Source organism: Salvelinus fontinalis, chromosome 28, assembly GCF_029448725.1.
Source record: "Salvelinus fontinalis isolate EN_2023a chromosome 28, ASM2944872v1, whole genome shotgun sequence".
Lineage (NCBI taxonomy): Eukaryota > Metazoa > Chordata > Actinopteri > Salmoniformes > Salmonidae > Salvelinus > Salvelinus fontinalis.
The window spans coordinates 4584059-4601569 of NC_074692.1; the positions used below are offsets into that span (position 1 = coordinate 4584059).

General features: G+C 44.5%; 1 protein-coding gene across 14 annotated transcripts in view; it reads right to left on the minus strand.

Annotated features, from left to right (window-relative positions):
* Positions 1 to 899: 899 nt before the first annotated feature.
* The window catches only part of LOC129825980 (myocyte-specific enhancer factor 2C-like), a 93601-nt gene continuing 76989 nt past the window's right edge, over positions 900 to 17511 (minus strand). For 7 of the 14 annotated variants that reach the window (XM_055886178.1, XM_055886181.1, XM_055886180.1 and 4 more), the window contains 6 exons: positions 17338 to 17385; positions 6070 to 6245; positions 5678 to 5701; positions 4684 to 4813; positions 3899 to 4034; positions 900 to 3669 (listed from right to left, as the gene is read on the minus strand). In XM_055886178.1, coding sequence (XP_055742153.1) covers positions 3327 to 3669; positions 3899 to 4034; positions 4684 to 4813; positions 5678 to 5701; positions 6070 to 6245; positions 17338 to 17385 — 857 coding nt within the window. In that variant the 3' untranslated portion in view covers positions 900 to 3326. Of the gene's footprint in view, positions 3670 to 3894; positions 4035 to 4683; positions 4814 to 5677; positions 5702 to 6069; positions 6246 to 17337; positions 17386 to 17511 lie in introns of those variants that run through there. The other 7 variants (XM_055886185.1, XM_055886184.1, XM_055886192.1 and 4 more) reach the window with 3 other exon arrangements.

Genomic DNA, 17511 nt, shown 5'->3' on the forward strand with positions numbered 1-17511 from the left:
GTCCTATGAGATACAGAGATGTGGCTTTCATTTAATAATATCTTATCTTCAAGGGGCAACAAAGGCCAGCTTATGCCACAGAGAGCTGCTTTTGCTTTCCAAACACTAACTTCAGACCTCTCCAACGTTTAGATTTCTAGAAGCTACATAAGTTATTACAGACTGTGAAGCATTTTTAGCTACTCATTTTGTCCCGACCTTTTTTTAATGTATACAACTAAAATAAAGAAAACCGCAAACATGGTGGAGCAATCAAATAATCTCAAGTGAATAGTTGGTAATAGTTGGCGATGGTATACCACATGACTGTACAAGTGTGTGGTCTTCCCTTTGCACTAGACGTGACCGATCAAACGGTAGCTGAGGTACTGGGGTGAGTCAATTAGAGGGACCAGTATAGAGGGTAATACAGAATAATGGCATGACAACTGATCAACAGGTGAAGAAATACAGAAGCTTCAAATCCATAACCAAAATCAAATATGAAATAAATCAAGCATGCTCAATGTCTTTGCTTACACAATATCAATAAATGCCACCTACACCTCAAAAAACACACCACAGCTAAAATACAGGGAGATCTTGGTGTGGTGTATTCCGTAATTCACGAGTGAGCAAGTGGTACAAAACAGCAAAGTAACTCAATCAGCTGAATTAACAAAAGTGGGATTTGGAAAAGATACTTTTCCATGTTACTCAATGAATATAGAAAAAAATGACACTTTTGTTTTATGATTTAAACTGCAGTTCTCAAGTAAATGCGTTCTGATAACACGACACCATAGCTACTAAGTACTAGCTACTATACCTACCATGTCTCAAGGAGGACGTGTAACGGCATTCTCAACCTCTATCAGCTATGAACAGTATGACCAAATCAAGTTGAAATGGGAAACCAATTCTACATTTTGAGCAAATGCTTTTATTGTTTTTTTTTCTTCTCCAATGCTTGCAATAACCATAAATGAACGTGAAAATTAAAGTTGAATAATATTACAACACAGAAATGCCACTGGCTTTGGTTTTCCACACATATGCTGCCTGAAATATCATGTTTGTTTTTTTAACCATTTGTATTGAATAAAAAAAAGAAAGAACACGTTAGAGGCTCTGCCCCTGTTTCTGACTACACAGACTGTATACAGTAACAACATAGTGAACTCGCATGAAATATGCACATAGAAATACCATAACACTTGAGTGACAACAGACTGAGGAGTGAGAGGCAGAGAGAAATGTGACTAGTTTCATGTTAAAAAATAATAATATATATATATATATATATATATATATATATATATATATATATATATATATATATATATATATATATATATTTGTCTGAAATCCACTGTTGTACTTCTCCCAAACCAGCATGTACATTTTTTCCTACAACATCTTGTTTGAATGCTTCATGTTAACACTGCTGAGGAGGTTGTGGAACACTGAGCTGGTGATTGTACCGAGTGGGGTCAAATATGACACAACTCCTTGTGATTAACAATAGACCACCGATATACTCAACAGCTTGATCATTTGACACGAATACAATTTGGAACTTTCAAATAAATATTGTCATCTGGACTTGTGTGGTGTCCTGCACACAAGTTTGGGGTCTCGTTGTAATAATTGGCAAAGGATTTGCAGTGAAAAGAGGAAATAAAATGTTCAAAATATACAGAATTACAGGGGTCAAAGTCCCATCAAAGAGGATGTTGGTGGATATTGTTGTAGAAACTGTGAGTATCATGACACATGCACAGAGGGGCCATCATGGGTGATGTCAAAAACGTTCATTTGGCATGACACATGTCACCTGCATGGGCATTAACCCCAAGTTCCAATCCCCACACAGTTTCCACAAATATGTTGTTTGTCAGCAGAGAGATCTATCTTTCTGAATTTACTCACAAACGCAACTCTGTTCAACTGGTTCTCAAGGTTAGACTAAATACGCCTCTGAACAGCACTGTCCCAGGCTCAAATAAAACAAAAAAACAGACAATATGTGCAATTGCACATAGAAAACTCCACTAAGAAAGAAAAGAAAAAACATTATTATATATATTTATATATTAGAAAGCTATACACAAGCATGTTAATTTCACAGATTTTTTTTATTTTTATTTTTTTAAGATTCTTAATATTATCATTATTATATATAATTAGAAACACGTTTAAAAACGAAACCTCTAGAAAGAGAAAACAGTTCAGCTAAGCATGGGTTCTCAGTCTGTTTTCATGGCTTAGGGTTTTTAAATTTCTCATCGGACTATCCGTCTTATATTAGCAAAGCTATCAAAAAACACATTCTGGCTTATAGAAACTACAAAAAGCCACAAAATTGCTTTGCATTGTATTCCTTTCATATGAAAATATAAGCAAGTCTATCGTACAATAGTTTTTTTTTTACTGAATATTTCATACAAGACCCAGGGTTTCTTGATTCAACTAACATGGCTCTTGGGTAAAAGGATGGTCCTATCAATGTGCTCCGTGTTTGATGAGGAGCTTTTTGTTTAGCATGGGTTCTCTCATCTTGGTTCCTCACATCTACCAATGGGCCTGCGGGGTATACCTGTACAATCCTTCAAATGTTGCATATTATCTTTCATTTTGTATATGAATCATCTGTAATGTATAGCCACGTTTGACCCCTCCCCTTTGCCCCTGCCCCCTCTATTTACATAAATACGTTGAACCTGCAACATGACATCATCTATCGTAACATACATTTTGCAAGGGAGAACTACGGAGAAAGGTAGCAATGCAATTGACTCTGTACACATGTTGACCAACTTGACCAATGTTGACCAACTCAAGTGCTAGGCTGTTCGCTCAGCAACATATGCTCTCAATTTTCCTCTAGTCACTGATTATCACGGAGGCAAGTTGTAAGTACTTTTACAAAACAGAGTACCTGACTTTTTTGTTGTTTATTTGTTGATATGCATATATTTACACATACACACACGTGTAAATATATATGCATCATTTTTTTCTCACACGGCACAAATAATGCATAGCTCCCCACCAAAAATATCCCTAACCCCAACCAACACCAATTTTTTCTTGGATCACCAGTCCCATCCCCACTGCTTTATAGAACTTCAATATGTATAGCACACATACTCCGCAAAAAGAAAACATTACAGTTCAATTTAGAAAAGCGTGCCCCCCTTCCTCCAATGAAACAGAGAGAGAGAGAAAAAGAGAGAGAGCACGGGGTCTGGAGGTGAGTGACGTGTCGCGTGGTGATACAGAGGGCGATGGTGTCGAGGCAATCATTACGTCGCAGGGCTTGGGCAACGGCCAACGCTGGGCTATCATGTGGCCCACCCTTCGGACAGGCGCACACGTTTGACCGAGGGACTCTCGCGCTCGTCCATGGCGGGCCGAGACAGTCCCAGTGGAGAGTGGAACTCGTTCCTATGCTCGTCCCGGTCGCTGCCCTCGTGGGAGCTGCTGCAGCTGCTCAGGCTGTCGACGGGGGAGTGGCCCGAGTCCTGGCGGGACGACGGGTTATGTTGCTGATGGATGCCGTAGCACAACGGCGTGCTACTGGTGCGATCTCTAGGAGGAGAAACAGGTTCGGACTTGATGTGCAGGCTTTGAGCAGAAGGCATGGAGAGATTTGAACTCTGACATAAGTGATTGCTATTGCAATTTCTGTAGGAAGGAAAGGAAACACAAGGGGTAACGAAACATGATCATGCACCCGCAGTTACACACAGGCACACGTTTACTCCAAATCTTCCCATTCATATATCATATCTAGTCAAAAAATATCAATATGTATCAGTATTTTCACTATAGTTCTGCCAACAAGCTTCATTTCAATATCCGTCCCTCTTCTCTTTGATTTGTCTACTGCTTGTTTGTATTTCCATGTACTCACCCTAGCTGACTGAGGGCCGAATGCTGCATGTTCTGGAGGTGTTGTTGTTGCCAACCGCTCATGGAGCCCAGGTGGAGGGAGCTACCACTGTTAAAGCCGGACAGGGAGGATAGGTCTGCACTGCTCAGCGAGTATTCTACACAGACATACACAGAGAGAGAGAAGGCAACCAGTCAAAACCAGTTCAGGCCAGTTCAAACAGGTTTGTAAAGTACATTCGTTTTGAATTATGGCTACTGAAATGAATAGTATAACAGTCAATTTCTTTCTCCTTATACATTTTTTTCCCCAGCTGGGCCAACACAGGTGCCAATGAGTCACAAAGTGGCTGTGGGAGTGTTGCATTGAGGGATATATGTGTATGAACAGCACCACCTGCTGTTAGGTTATGAAATGAAATGTTTTTAACATAACATTACGATGAAGCCATGTTTCAGGGCCGGACAACTTATTATTACCTGATTTTGCATTAAAATGTTATATTTATTTGATAATGAGCATGCTTCCATTAACTATCGTGTCCGTGAAGTCATGCAAATCTGTATGTATGAGATATAGATCTTATCAAATCAATAAGAATCAAATAAATCCTCAAATAAAAAGATATATAGCGGGGCTAGTGTGTGCCATGTATAGTTCACTTTCCAGACTCATTGATACCCTGAACGTAGTAACAAGGACACACACACTGATGTAGAGTGTATATGTGACAAAGACTGTGTTTGTATGTATGTGCATGTGTATGTGTGTTTCTGTCGAACATGTGTTAAAGCAGTGGTACTTACCAGTACCGTATGAAGTGGAGATGGCTGATGGGTAACCGCCCATGCCTTGTCCTGGTAGGGTGGGCGTTGCTACTGAAACCACAGGGGTGGCCAATGACTGTGCTGACTGGGAGTTGTTTATTCTCTGGTTCTATGAGGGGAAGAGAAAAAGAGAGAGACGGAAAAGCATGAGTGCCATCACAAATAAAGTCAGCACCAAAGAAAAAAAAGAGAATAAAAATAGACTTAGTGGTTTTGTTTTTTTTTGCTCCGCAGATGCTAGAAGAATGAACAAGATGCCAGCTTCTTGGAAATTAATCACTTGACACGCGGCACTGCTGAACCCTGCCAACCCTATCATTTACCACCCCTTCTGAGGTTCCGCTGTCTCTATAGTAACCCTGCTGGTCTCCACGGCAACAGAACGACGGCTGGGAGAGGCACTTTATTGTGGCAGGGTGGTGCAGAAATTATCGCGGTTTAATGCCATATAAAAGGGTTCCTTTTGTTGCCTTTCATTTCCTGGTTCTGAGAGAGGGGAAGCATGTATGCTAAGGTGCCATGCCATGCCCCTCAAGCAGACATAGAAGGAAAGAATGAGGGAGGGGGTTGAAATGAGGGGGATGAGAGAGGAAAGATGATAGGATGCAATGACTCAGACATACCACTAGGTGTCACCCTAGGTCCTGGCTAAACGCCCCCCCCCCCTTCATCTCAACATGTACAACGCATGCCACAGATCATGGAAGTTGCCCCTTTGTGGACAACGGGGATCATCTTACTCTTTACTTCAATCCTAACCTTAACATCGTAAAAAGTAATCACTGACCTTTGAGCAGCAACACAATTACACCCATAGAATTATAAGGCACTGGTTCAGTTAGGGTTGATGTACTTCTATTGTTAAAGCATAATGACTGGTCTCCCTTCTATCCAACTGAGGATGGTGGATGACATCTGTGTTTGGAGATTGTTATTATTTTTGGTTGCTAGTTTGAGTGACGGGCCAACTTACCAATAGCAGATTGACATCCTCAGACTGACGGCATTAGAGGGGAGGGCGATACATTCAAATTAGTTTCATTGGATGGAGGTAGCAGGTGGGTGTGGTTCTAAGGATGGAACTGCTAGTAGTAAGGCTACTAAACAGAAGCTCATTTAAAAAAGGAAATGTATTATTACTACTGTACTCCACTAACAGTCTGTCTATCTTATTAAAATCATAACTTATGACAGCACATATATCGGACAGCTTCAGCCACTTAAAACAAACACTCAAGAAGATAATAGAACACATAGAAAGAAAATCAACTGAAGGGACATATGTAAAAAAGGACAAACAGGGGTGAGGGGGGATGGGATCAGGACTGGAACTGGGCCTGGGGGTAAAGTGAATGAGCAACTCACCATGGAGGGCATGTTGTTCTTGGCTCCTGGGGGGATGAGCACGCGCAGGTCTGGCTTGCGGTTGTTCATGCCCAGGTTCATGGGTGGGGGAGACTTGGCCTGCATGCTCTTGTTCATGCTACCCGGAGAGGCCAGCAGACCGGGCGAGTTACGGTGGTGGTTCCCGTAGCCGTTGCCTAATGAGAAGAGAGGGAGACGAGAGAGAGAGCGAGCCATCAATTTTACTGTTCAAAAGACCGTCATTACTGTCTGATTGTCTTCAGACAACAGTAGCATGTTAAAGCATGTTCGGCGTATTCAGCGCTGCTAAAGACGGCACCGAAGAGGATGGCTGACATTTTACATGCCCGTAACCAATTGTGCTATTTTGTTATTTTTTTTTGCGTTGTTTGTAACTTATTTTCTAACTTATTTTGTACATAATGTTGCTGCTACTGTCTCTTATGACCGAAAATAACTTCTGGACATCAGAACTGGGATTATTCACCAGGAACTGGAAGAAGATTTTTCCTTTAACGAGTTAACGAGGCCCAGATCCCCGTCATTTGCGTGAAGAAAAGACAGAGGAAAAGAGAACGCAGATTGGGCTGCCTTTTGAGAATCCGTAGGCGAGCGAGTAAACTCCCACTGCCATCTATTCTACTTGCTAACATGTAATCATTGAAAAATAAAATCGATGACCTACGATTATCCTACCAACGGGACATTAAGAACTGCAATATCTTGTGTTTCACCGAGTCGTGGCTGAACGACGACATGGATAATACCGAGCTGGAGGGATTTTCAATGCACCGGCAGAACAGAGAAGATACGTCTGGTAAGACAAGGGGTAGGGCTGTGTGTCTTTTTGTCAACAACAACTGGTGAGCGATGTCTAATATTAAAGAAGTATATATTAAAGAAGTCTCGAAGTATTGTCCCTTATGATAAGCTGTAGACCAAATTATCATCATTATCATTATACCAAGAGAGTTCTCATCTATATTATTTGCAGCCGTCTATTTACCACCACAGACCGATGCTGGCACTAAGACCGCACTCAACCAACTCTATAAGTCCATATGCAAACAAGACAATGCCCACCCAGAAGCAGCGCTTCTAGTGGCTGGGGACTTAAATACAGACAAACTTAAATCAGTTTTCCAAATTTTTACCAGCATGTCACATGTGCAACCAGAGGAAAAAAACTCTAGACCACCTTTACTCCACACACAGAGATGCATACAAAGCTCTCCCCCGCTCTCCATTTGGTAAATCTGACCATAATTCTATGCTCCTGATTCCTGCTTACAAGCAAAAACTAAAGCAGGAAGTACCAGTGACTCGCTCAATAAGGAAGTGGTCAGATGAAGTGGTCAGGACTGTTTTGCTAGCACAGACTGGAATATGTTCTGGGATTCATCCAATGGCACTGAGAAGTATACCACCTCAGTCATCGACATCATCAATAAGTGCATCGACGACGTCGTCCCCACAGTGACCCTACGTACATATCCCAACCAGAAGCCATGGATCACAGGCAACATCCGCATCAAGCTAAAGGCTAGAGCTCCCGCATTCACTAATCCACACTGGACACTAATCCAGACGCCTATAAGAAATCCCGCTATGCACTCAGACGAACCATCAAACAAGCAAGCGTCAATACAGGATTAAGATTGAATCCTACTACACCGGCTCTGATGCTCGTCGGATGTGGCAGGGCTTGAAAACTATTACAGACTACAAAGAGTAGCCCAGACGCAAGCTGCCCAGTGATGCGAGCCTACCAGACGAGCTAAATGCCTTTTATGCTCGCTTCGAGGCAAGCAACGCTGAAGCATTCACGAGAGCACCAGCTGTTCTGGATGACTGTGTGATAACGGTCTCGGCAGCGAATGTGAGCAAGACCTTTAAACAGGTCAACATTCACAAGGCCGTGGTGCCAGATGGATTACCAGGACGTGTACTCAAAGCATGTGCGGACCAACTGGCAAGTGTCTTCACTGACATTTTAAACCTCTCCCTGACTGAGTCTGTAATATCTAAATGTTTCAAGCAGACCACCATTGTCCCTGGCCTACGGAAGCGAAGGTAACCTGCCTAAATTCACATACTGTCCCAACAGATCCACAGATGACGCAATCTCAATCGCACTCTACACTGCCCTTTCCCACCTGGACAAAATAAACACCTATGTGAAAATGCTGTTCATTGACTAGAGCTCAGCGTTCAACACCATAGTGCCCATGACCCTGGGACTTAACACCTCCCTCTGCAACCGGATCCTGGACTTCCTGACAGGCCGCCCCCAGGTGGTAAGGGTAGGCAACAACACATCTGCCACGCTGATCCTCAACAATGCGGCCCCTCAGCGGTGTGTACTTAGTCCCCTCCTGTACTCCCTGTTCACCCATAACTGCGTGGCCAAACACGACTCCAACACCATCATTAAGTTTGCTGACAACACAACAGTCGTAGGCCTGATCACTGACAACGATGATACAGCCTATAGGGAGGAGGTAAGAGAACTGGCAGTGTAAAGCCAGGACAACAACCTCTCCATCAATGTGAGCAAGACAAAGGAGCTGATCACGGACTACAGGAAAAGGCCGAACAGGCCCCCATTAACATCAACGGGGCTGTAGTGGAGCGGGTCGAGAGTTTCAAGTTCCTTGGTGTCCACATCACCAACGATGGTCCAAATACACCAAGACAGTCGTGAAGAGGGCACAACAAAACCTTTTCCCCATCAGGAAACTTAAGAGATTTGGCATGGGTCCCCAGATCCTCAAAAAGTTCTACAGCTGCACCATCGAGAGCATCCTGACCGGTTGCATCACCACGCTACAGAGGTGCTACAGAGGGTAGTGCGTACGGCCCAGTACACCACTGGGGCCAAGCTTCCTGCAATCCAGGACCTATATAATAGGCGGTGTCAGAGGGAAGCCCATAAATTTGAGAGAGCTTCCAGTCACCTAAATCATAGACTGTTTTCCTTGCTACCGCACTTCAAGCAGTACCAGACCTCCAAGTCTAGGACCAAAAGGTTCCTTAACAGCTTCTACCCCCAAGCCATAAGACTGCTGAATTATTAAAAAAATGGCCACCGGACTATTATATTGATCCCCCCCCCCCCCTCCATTTGTTTTGTACACTGCTGCTAGTCATTGTTTATTTTCTATGCATAGTCACTTCATCCCTACCTACATGTACAAATTACCTCAACTAACCTGTACCCCTGCACACTGACTCGGTACCAGCACCCCCTGTATATAGCCTCGTTATTGTTATGTTAATGTGTAACTTTTTATTATTATTTTTTTTACTTCAGTTTATTTGGTAAATATTTTCTTAACAAACAGTGCAGTTCAAGAAGAGTTAAGGGCTTGTAAGTAAGCATTTCACGGTAAGGTCTACACTTGTTGTATTCGGCGCATGTGACAAGCAAAGTTTGATTTGATGCTGTACTGCGGAAACCATTACTTCAAATATTCAAATTATTCAACTAGTGGAGGAGTGGAGATGCTACTGTCCTAGAGCCAGAGAGAGAGGTCACTTTCACCCAGTTGATCCCACACAATTCTCCCATCTCCGCCTGATTTGGCTGGTTTGTGAGGACATATTCTTCCCTTTCTTAGAGAAATGTCCATTTTACCTCTGTCACTGTCATTTACCCTGCATCTAGCCAGTGAGTCGTGTTAAAAACATCAAATTATGGCCTAGGAGACCACAGAGGGACAGGACCCATCATTTGGCCATCAGCGCTAAACACATGTGTTGCCTCTTCTAGACAAAGACCCTGCTTCGGGGTAGACACCCAATCCACATTCCTCCTCCGACAGACTGACTGGAGGACTGAGTTTAGCACACAAGCCACACACAAACCAGTGGGGCACCCTCCCAGCAACATCCCATTAAAAACGAGAGAGAGTGAGCAGTGTATATGCTTTGTTTCTAACCCAATCCCGCAGCCTGCTTTCCCCCCCCCATTCCGAGGGGTAGAACAGAGAGCGCAGTATGGACGTTTCCCACTTGAAAGAGGGGCAGGAATTATACGTTAGACATAAATGAATTTCCTAATCATATACTCCAGGGGAAAATGAGTAGCAGATGTCTTCCTGGGCAATTTCCCCCCGCTGATCTTTGTTTAATTTGAGAGCGAGGTTTTTGTTGTTTGGAAATGAAAAGTCTCGAAAGCTCAATTTGAACAAACTGAAGAGTAAACGACCGCTAGCGGTGAAAGAAAATGAGGCTGTGACAAAAAACAACAACTAGAAAAACAGTGTGTGTGTGTGTGTGTGTGTGTGTGTGTGTGTGTGTGTGCGTGTGCGTGCGTGCGTGCGTGTCTGCATGCTTGGATCCCTATGTGCAAAATTGTGTTAATATAGTGTCAGAGTTTATGTGAGTATCAAATAGTACTTGTCTGTGTGCGTGTGACTTTGAATGTGTCTATTACTGTACATGTCAACGATAAACGCATGTGTCCATTGAGGTGTGCCTGTGCATGACAGCGTACGTGTGCACAGAGCACGTGTATGGATGCACCTGTGCGTTTTGTATGGGAGCCTCTCCTAGAGCCACTCCATCCAGCTGCCTCATCAGCTCTGCTTGCCTCTCTCTCATCCTCATCGCTGGACTATTGTGCCGGGGAGTGAGCCCACGTGGAGAGACATGAATAGCGAATCAAAACAGCCGGAAAAGACTAGAAAATATCGGAGAATTACGTGTAGAAAAACCGAGACTGTCCAAAACATCCTAGGCTAAAAAACGTGAACGTGACAGCTCTCAATGTGTGTCAGGTCAAGTCAAGGTAAGGCTGTTACTGTACAGCCCATCTGATTCATAGCTCCCGGCCCAGAGGCTGAGCGTACGGTGAGGAGGGGATTTCAGGCAGCCATTTTAGGACAACAGCTCAGGCTGTAAATATGACTGGAGACTGGCAATAGCCCAGGAGATGGGCTTTATTACTTAAGGCAGGCAATTGGCAAGCGATATGGATGCTAGAGGTTCTCTACAGCTGCTAGTGACTGGTTTACAGTAGGTTGATCTAAACTGGAGACACTTGGATTATATCATGGATTGGGTACGGATCTTAACAACTTGGCTACAGATAGGCAAATACAGTAGCGAGCATCTGACTACAGACGTGCAGCAGCTCTGTGAGTCCAAGGCATCAAGACACGATCGTCCCGACACTGACAGTCAAACCTTTCCTCTTCGCCCACTACCACCTCGCGCTCCAGAATAGAGCAGTGAGTTGAGGCAGACAAGAAGCAACCGTTTTGAGGAAGTACCAAAAAATGGAAACTCGCTGCCCAGATAAGAGTCAGCGACATCATCCGATTTGAAGTGGAGATGCAAAGGTGAAGGCTATTTATGTAGGCAGAGGAAGTCTGGGGATGCCAAACTGTGACTGTACGCTAACACACTGGCTGCCTTGCCTAAAGGTGCATCTCTGAACTTTTAACGTGTGCCTATTGGGCCTCATGCACACACACGCACACAGACAGACAGACAGACAGACACACACACATGGCTGGTGTGGTTAAACCAATGTACATTTAACTGTTACTGAACAATTTCTGATGTCCTGTTGTGGTCTAACGGGCGAGTTCCATCCCACTTTCGATACGCAGGCACTTCCGTTGAGGTTTGGCCTAACGTGCATTGAAATCTGAATCCACCAACTGAACTCTGGCGCCATGCTAGTTAGCTAACTAACACCTTCTACTGTATCTATGCAGGCAATGGACAAAGATATAGGAACCATTGAGCTTTTTCTGTAAGAATAGGCCTTGTGTCTTCGTCTCAAGGCTCTTGTCTTGACGAGAGGATTGGCAAACAGGACAGAGTGCATCGATGTTTCTGTAGAGCTGTGCCAGGGTCTATTCTGTGTACTGTATATCTACACTGTACAAACATTGTTATTTCCATGACATAGACTGACCAGGTGAATCCAGGTGAATCCCTTATTGATGTTACTCGTTAAATCCACTTCAATAAGTGTACAGTCGTGGCCAAAAGTTTTGAGAATGACACAAATATACATTTAAACAAAGTCTGTTGCCTCAGTTTGTATGATGGCAATTTGCATATACTCCAGAATGTTATGAAGAGTGATCAGATGAACTGCAATTAATTGCGTTTAATTGCAATTAAGTCCCTCTTTGTCATGCAAATGAACTGAATCCCAAAAAACATTTCCACTGCATTTCAGCCCTGCCACAAAAGGACCAGCTGACATCATGTCAGTGATTCTCTCGTTAACACAGGTGTGAGTGTTGACGAGGACAAGGCTGGAGATCACTCTGTCATGCTGATTGAGTTCAAATAACAGACTGGAAGCTTCAAAAGAAGGGTGGTGCTTGGAATCATTGTTCTTCCTCTGTCAACCATGGTTAGCTGCAAGGAAACATGTGCTGTCATCATTGTTTTGCACAAAAAGGGCTTCACAGGCAACGATATTGCTGCCAGTACGATTGCACATAAATCAACCATTTATCGCATCATCAAGAACTTCAATGAGAGCAGTTCAATTGTTGTGAAGAAGGCTTCAGGGCGCCCAAGAAAGTCCAGCAAGCGCCAGGACCGTCTCCTAAAGGTGATTCAGCTGTGGGATCGGGGCACCACCATGACAGAGCTTGCTCAGGAATGGCAGCAGGCAGGTGTGAGTGCATCTGCACGCACAGTGAGGCGAAAACCTTTGGAGGATGGCCTGGCGTCAAGAACGGCAGCAAAGAAGCCACTTCTCTCCAGGAAAAACAGGAGAGAAGGAAAAACATCAGGGACAGACTGATATTCTGCAAAAGGTACAGGGATTGAACTGCTGAGGACTGGGGTAAAGTCCTTTCTCTGATGAATCCCCTTTCCAATTGTTTGGGGCATCCGGAAAAAAACTTGTCCGGAGAAGACAAGGTGAGCATTACCATCAGTCCTGTGTCATGCCAACAGTAAAGCATTCTAAGACCATTCATGTGTGGGGTTGCTTCTCATCCAAGGGAGTGGGCTCACTCACAATTTTGCCGAAGAACAATGAATTAAGAATGGTACTTTTGACACATGTCAAAAGTACCATTACATCCTCCGAGAGCAACTTGGTTAACAGTTGGTTGACGAACAATGCCTTTTCCAGCATGATGGAGCACCTTGCCATAAGGCAAAAGTGATAACTAAGTGGCTCGGGGAACAAAACATTAATATTTTGGGTCCATGGCCAGGAAACTCCCCAGACCTTAAACCCATTGAGAACTTGTGGTCAATCCTCAAGAGGCAGGTGGACAAACAAAAACCCACAAATTCTGACAAACTCCAAGCATTGATTATGCAAGAATGGGCTGCCATCAGTCAGGATGTGGCCCAGGGTGGATTGCAGAGGTTTTGAAAAAGAAGGGTCAACACTGCAGATATTGACTCTCTGCATCAACTTCATGTAATTGTCAATAAAAGCCTTTGACACTTATGAAATGCTTGTAATTATACTTCAGTATTTCATAGTAACATCTGTCAAAAATATCTAAAGACACTGAAGCAGCAAACTTTGTGGAAATTAATATTTGTGTCATTCTCAAACCTTTTGGCCACGACTGTAGATGAAGGGGAGGAGATAGGTTAAAGAATGATTTTTAAGTCTTGAGACATGGATTGTGTATGTGTGCCATTCAGATGGTAATGTGGAAGACAAAAGATTTAAGTGCCTTTGTATGGGGTATGGTAGTAGGTGCCAGGCGCACTGGTTTGTGTAAAGAACTGCAACGATGCTGGGTTTTTCACACTCAACAGTTTCCCTTGGGTATCAAGAAGGGTCCACCACCCAAAGGACATCCAGCCAACTTGATACAACTGTGGGAAGCATTGGAGTCAACATGAGCCAATATCCCTGTGGAACGCTTTCGACACCTTGGAGAGTACACGCCCTGACAAATTGGGGCTGTTCTGAGGGCAAAAGGGGGTACAACTCAATATTAGGAAGGTATTCCTAATGTTTTCTACACTCAGTGTATGTGTGTGTGTGTGTGTGTGTGTGCGTGTGCGTGTGCGTGTGCGTGTGTGCCAGGCCTGTGTGCATGTGCGGGTGTGTGTGCGTTTGCCTATGACCAGTGGAGATATAGAGAGAGACAATGAGAGTAGGTCGATGAAGGGTGTCCCACTCCCAGCTTTAGAACACCTTCCATGTCCATTTGTGTATTTACAGTGTGTAGCTGTCAGTAGCTGTTTTAATCTCTGCTCTGCCTGCTTGTTTCACCATGTAGGAGAATGAACCAGCCCCTGTCACCTCGATCATTCACACCTTTCTCTCTCTCCTTCTCTCCATCTAACTCTCTCTTTCCCAAGCTGGCAAATGGGTTGAAAGATGAGACACACTCACATAGAGATGTAAAAATGCAAACACACACACACACACACACAGAGAGAGAGAGAGAGACACGCACGTCCCTGCCACAACGCTTTTACACCAAGGACGTGACAACTCGACCTTCCAGTATCAAACTGTGTCATGTGTTGCTTATCAATCAAATCTGTCTAACAATGTTGGCACCCGTGGCATGAGTGGCACAAGGGGCTCTGTGTGTGTTTCTCTAAGAACGAGGGACATTTGATAAGAAAATCAAACGTCTGCAGCAAACACCAGGTCAAAAGACTCACCCCTGACAATCTGCTTTTCAAAGCAAAAGCGAACAAATAACCTCACACTGAGTCACACACAACCCAGAACATCATTAAAACCCATGACCGGCTTCACAGAACGCTTCCATCTGTGTCTCTCCCTGTTTCTCCTCCTGCACACATGAATGGCTGAATATTCATCATGTGGTTTTTCCCCCTGTAAGATTTAAGAGGGACTTTAATGGAATATTTTTTAGTTCCACATGAATCTCTCTCCATGGCGTGTTTTCACCGCGGCTGAGCGCACTGGGTCCTCACAGAGTACCTCTATTCATTGCCGCGGCGACACAAAGGCTACATTTGAAGCACGCTCTGGAGCACGCTGCCGACGGAACACACGCTACAACAAACGACTCTGTTGTGTGTGTGTGTGAGTGTGTGAGGGGCCAGACACAGGGACCGGGCTCTGACCCCTACCAGGGAGCCCTGGGGACCAGACAGGGCTGCCCAGCTGTGCTCCCTTGACCCCCCCTACCCCTTACTGAGAAACTAACCCCCCAGACCCAGTCGAATACTCCCCCCTCTCCTTCTGCTGTCTGTGCCCTATCTGCGAGGGCTTCACCAATTGCCTATTGGCTGACTACAAGACAAGCCGTTGAATATTATCTGTACAGCAAATTGTGACCACATATAACCCCACAAACCCACATGTACATCCATTCAAACTCATGCAAATAAATGCAGACACACACAAACACATGGCCTGATTTACTTTCCACAGGAACATCATGGCATGGCGAGCCACGCTCATGTTAAATGTATTTTGCTCAAGACATATGATAGTAGATAGCCTATTAATGAGTTAAAATATCCAAACAAAATTAGACGTATATGTGTGTTGTGAAGATAGAGGAAATAACAGTGGTTAAAGGGTCGTATAATGCAGTGCGATGATGCTCGGCTCATTAAGACATAGCGCGCACACATGCACACACACACACACACACACACCAACACACACACACACATGACACATTATAGTGCCCTCAAAGCTCATCAATAAGCTAAGGACCCTGGGACTAAACACCTCTCTCTGCAACTGGATCCTGGAATTCCTGACGGGCCGCCCCCAGGTGGTAAGGGTAGGTAACAACACATCCGCCACTCTGATCCTCAACACAGGGGCCCCTCAGGGTTCCATGCTTAGCCCCCTCCTGTACTCCCTGTTCACTCATGACTGCACGGCCAGGCACGACTCCAACACCATCATTAAATTTGCCGATGACACAACAGTGGTGGGCCTGATCACCGACAACAACGAGACAGCCTATAGGGAGGAGGTCAGAGACCTGGTCGTGTGGTGCCAGGACAACAACCGCTCCCTCACCGTGATCAAGACAAAGGAGAAGATTGTGGACTACAGGAAAAGGAGGACCGAGCACGCCCAAATTCTCATTGACGGGGCTGCTGTGGAGCAGGTTGAGAGCTTCAAGTTCCTTGGTGTCCACATCACCAACAAACTAACATGGTCCAAGCACACCATGACAGTCGTGAAGCGGGCACGACAAAACCTATTCCCCCTCAGGAGACTGAAAAGATTTGGCATGGGTTCTTAGATCCTCAAAAGTTTCTACAGCTGCACCATCCAGAGCATCCTGACCGGTTGCATCACTGCCTGGTATGGCAACTGCTCAGCCTCCGACCGCAATGAACTACAGAGGGTAGTGCGAACGCCCCAGTACATCACTGGGGCCAAGCTTTCTGCCATCCAGGACTTCTGTACCAGGCGGTGTCAGAGGAAGGCCCTGAAAATTGAGAAAAGACTCCAGCCACCCTAGTCATAGATTGTTCTCTCTGCTACCAAACGGCAAGCGGTACCGGAGCACCAAGTCTAGGTCCAAGATGCTTCTAAACAGCTTCTACCCCCAAGCCATAAGACTCCTGAAAACCTAGTCAAATGGCTACCCAGACTATTCACATTGCCCCCCCCCCTCACCCTTCCACACCACTGCCACTCTCTGTTGTCATCTATGCATTGCCACTTTAATTAACTCTACCTACATGTACTGTACTTACTACCTCAACTAACCGGCACCCCCCTGTTAATATTGTTATTTTTTACTGCTTCTCTTTAATTGCTTGTTACTTTTATCTCTTATTCTTATCCGTATTTTTTGAAACTGCACTGTCGGTTAGGGGCTCGTAAGTCAGTATTTCACTGTAAGGTCTACACCTGTTGTATTCGGCGCATGTACGAGTACAATTTGATTTGATTTGACACACAGAAAGCGAGAGCAAAAGACAGAAGGATAAATAAAAGCATAGGCTTAACACCTCTGATCCCTAAGATCCCTCAAACTCACATACACAGCACCTTCCCTTTTGTGATTGAATGTCTTCCTACCCTCTCTAATATTATTTTCTTTCCCTTTTTCCACTTGTTAGAGAATTGCTGAGCCAAGACCAGGATGTACCACGGACACAGAACTGGACAAACATTCCCCGAGGAACTCCAAGACCATTAAAATCAACACGTCAAGGACAGGAACTCAATTTTAGTTTAGGTTTCGCATTAGTCATGAGTTTAATGGCCTGGGTGGGAGAGTGGGCGCTCTGTGTGTGTGTGTTTATCTGTGTGTGTGTGTTTATCTGTGTGTGTGAGAAGGACGATGTCATCCTTACCAGCACTGGTAACCGCACCAGTGGTGAGGTCAGCACCCATGAGGCCACCTGAAAGATGAAAGAGGAATGAGAGGAAAAGAGGGAAACATTAGAGGAGAGACCTCCCTCCTTCACACCCACATCCTATCAGCTCCCTCCTCCTCTCTCGCCTTTCAGTGACACTGTCTAAGTTAC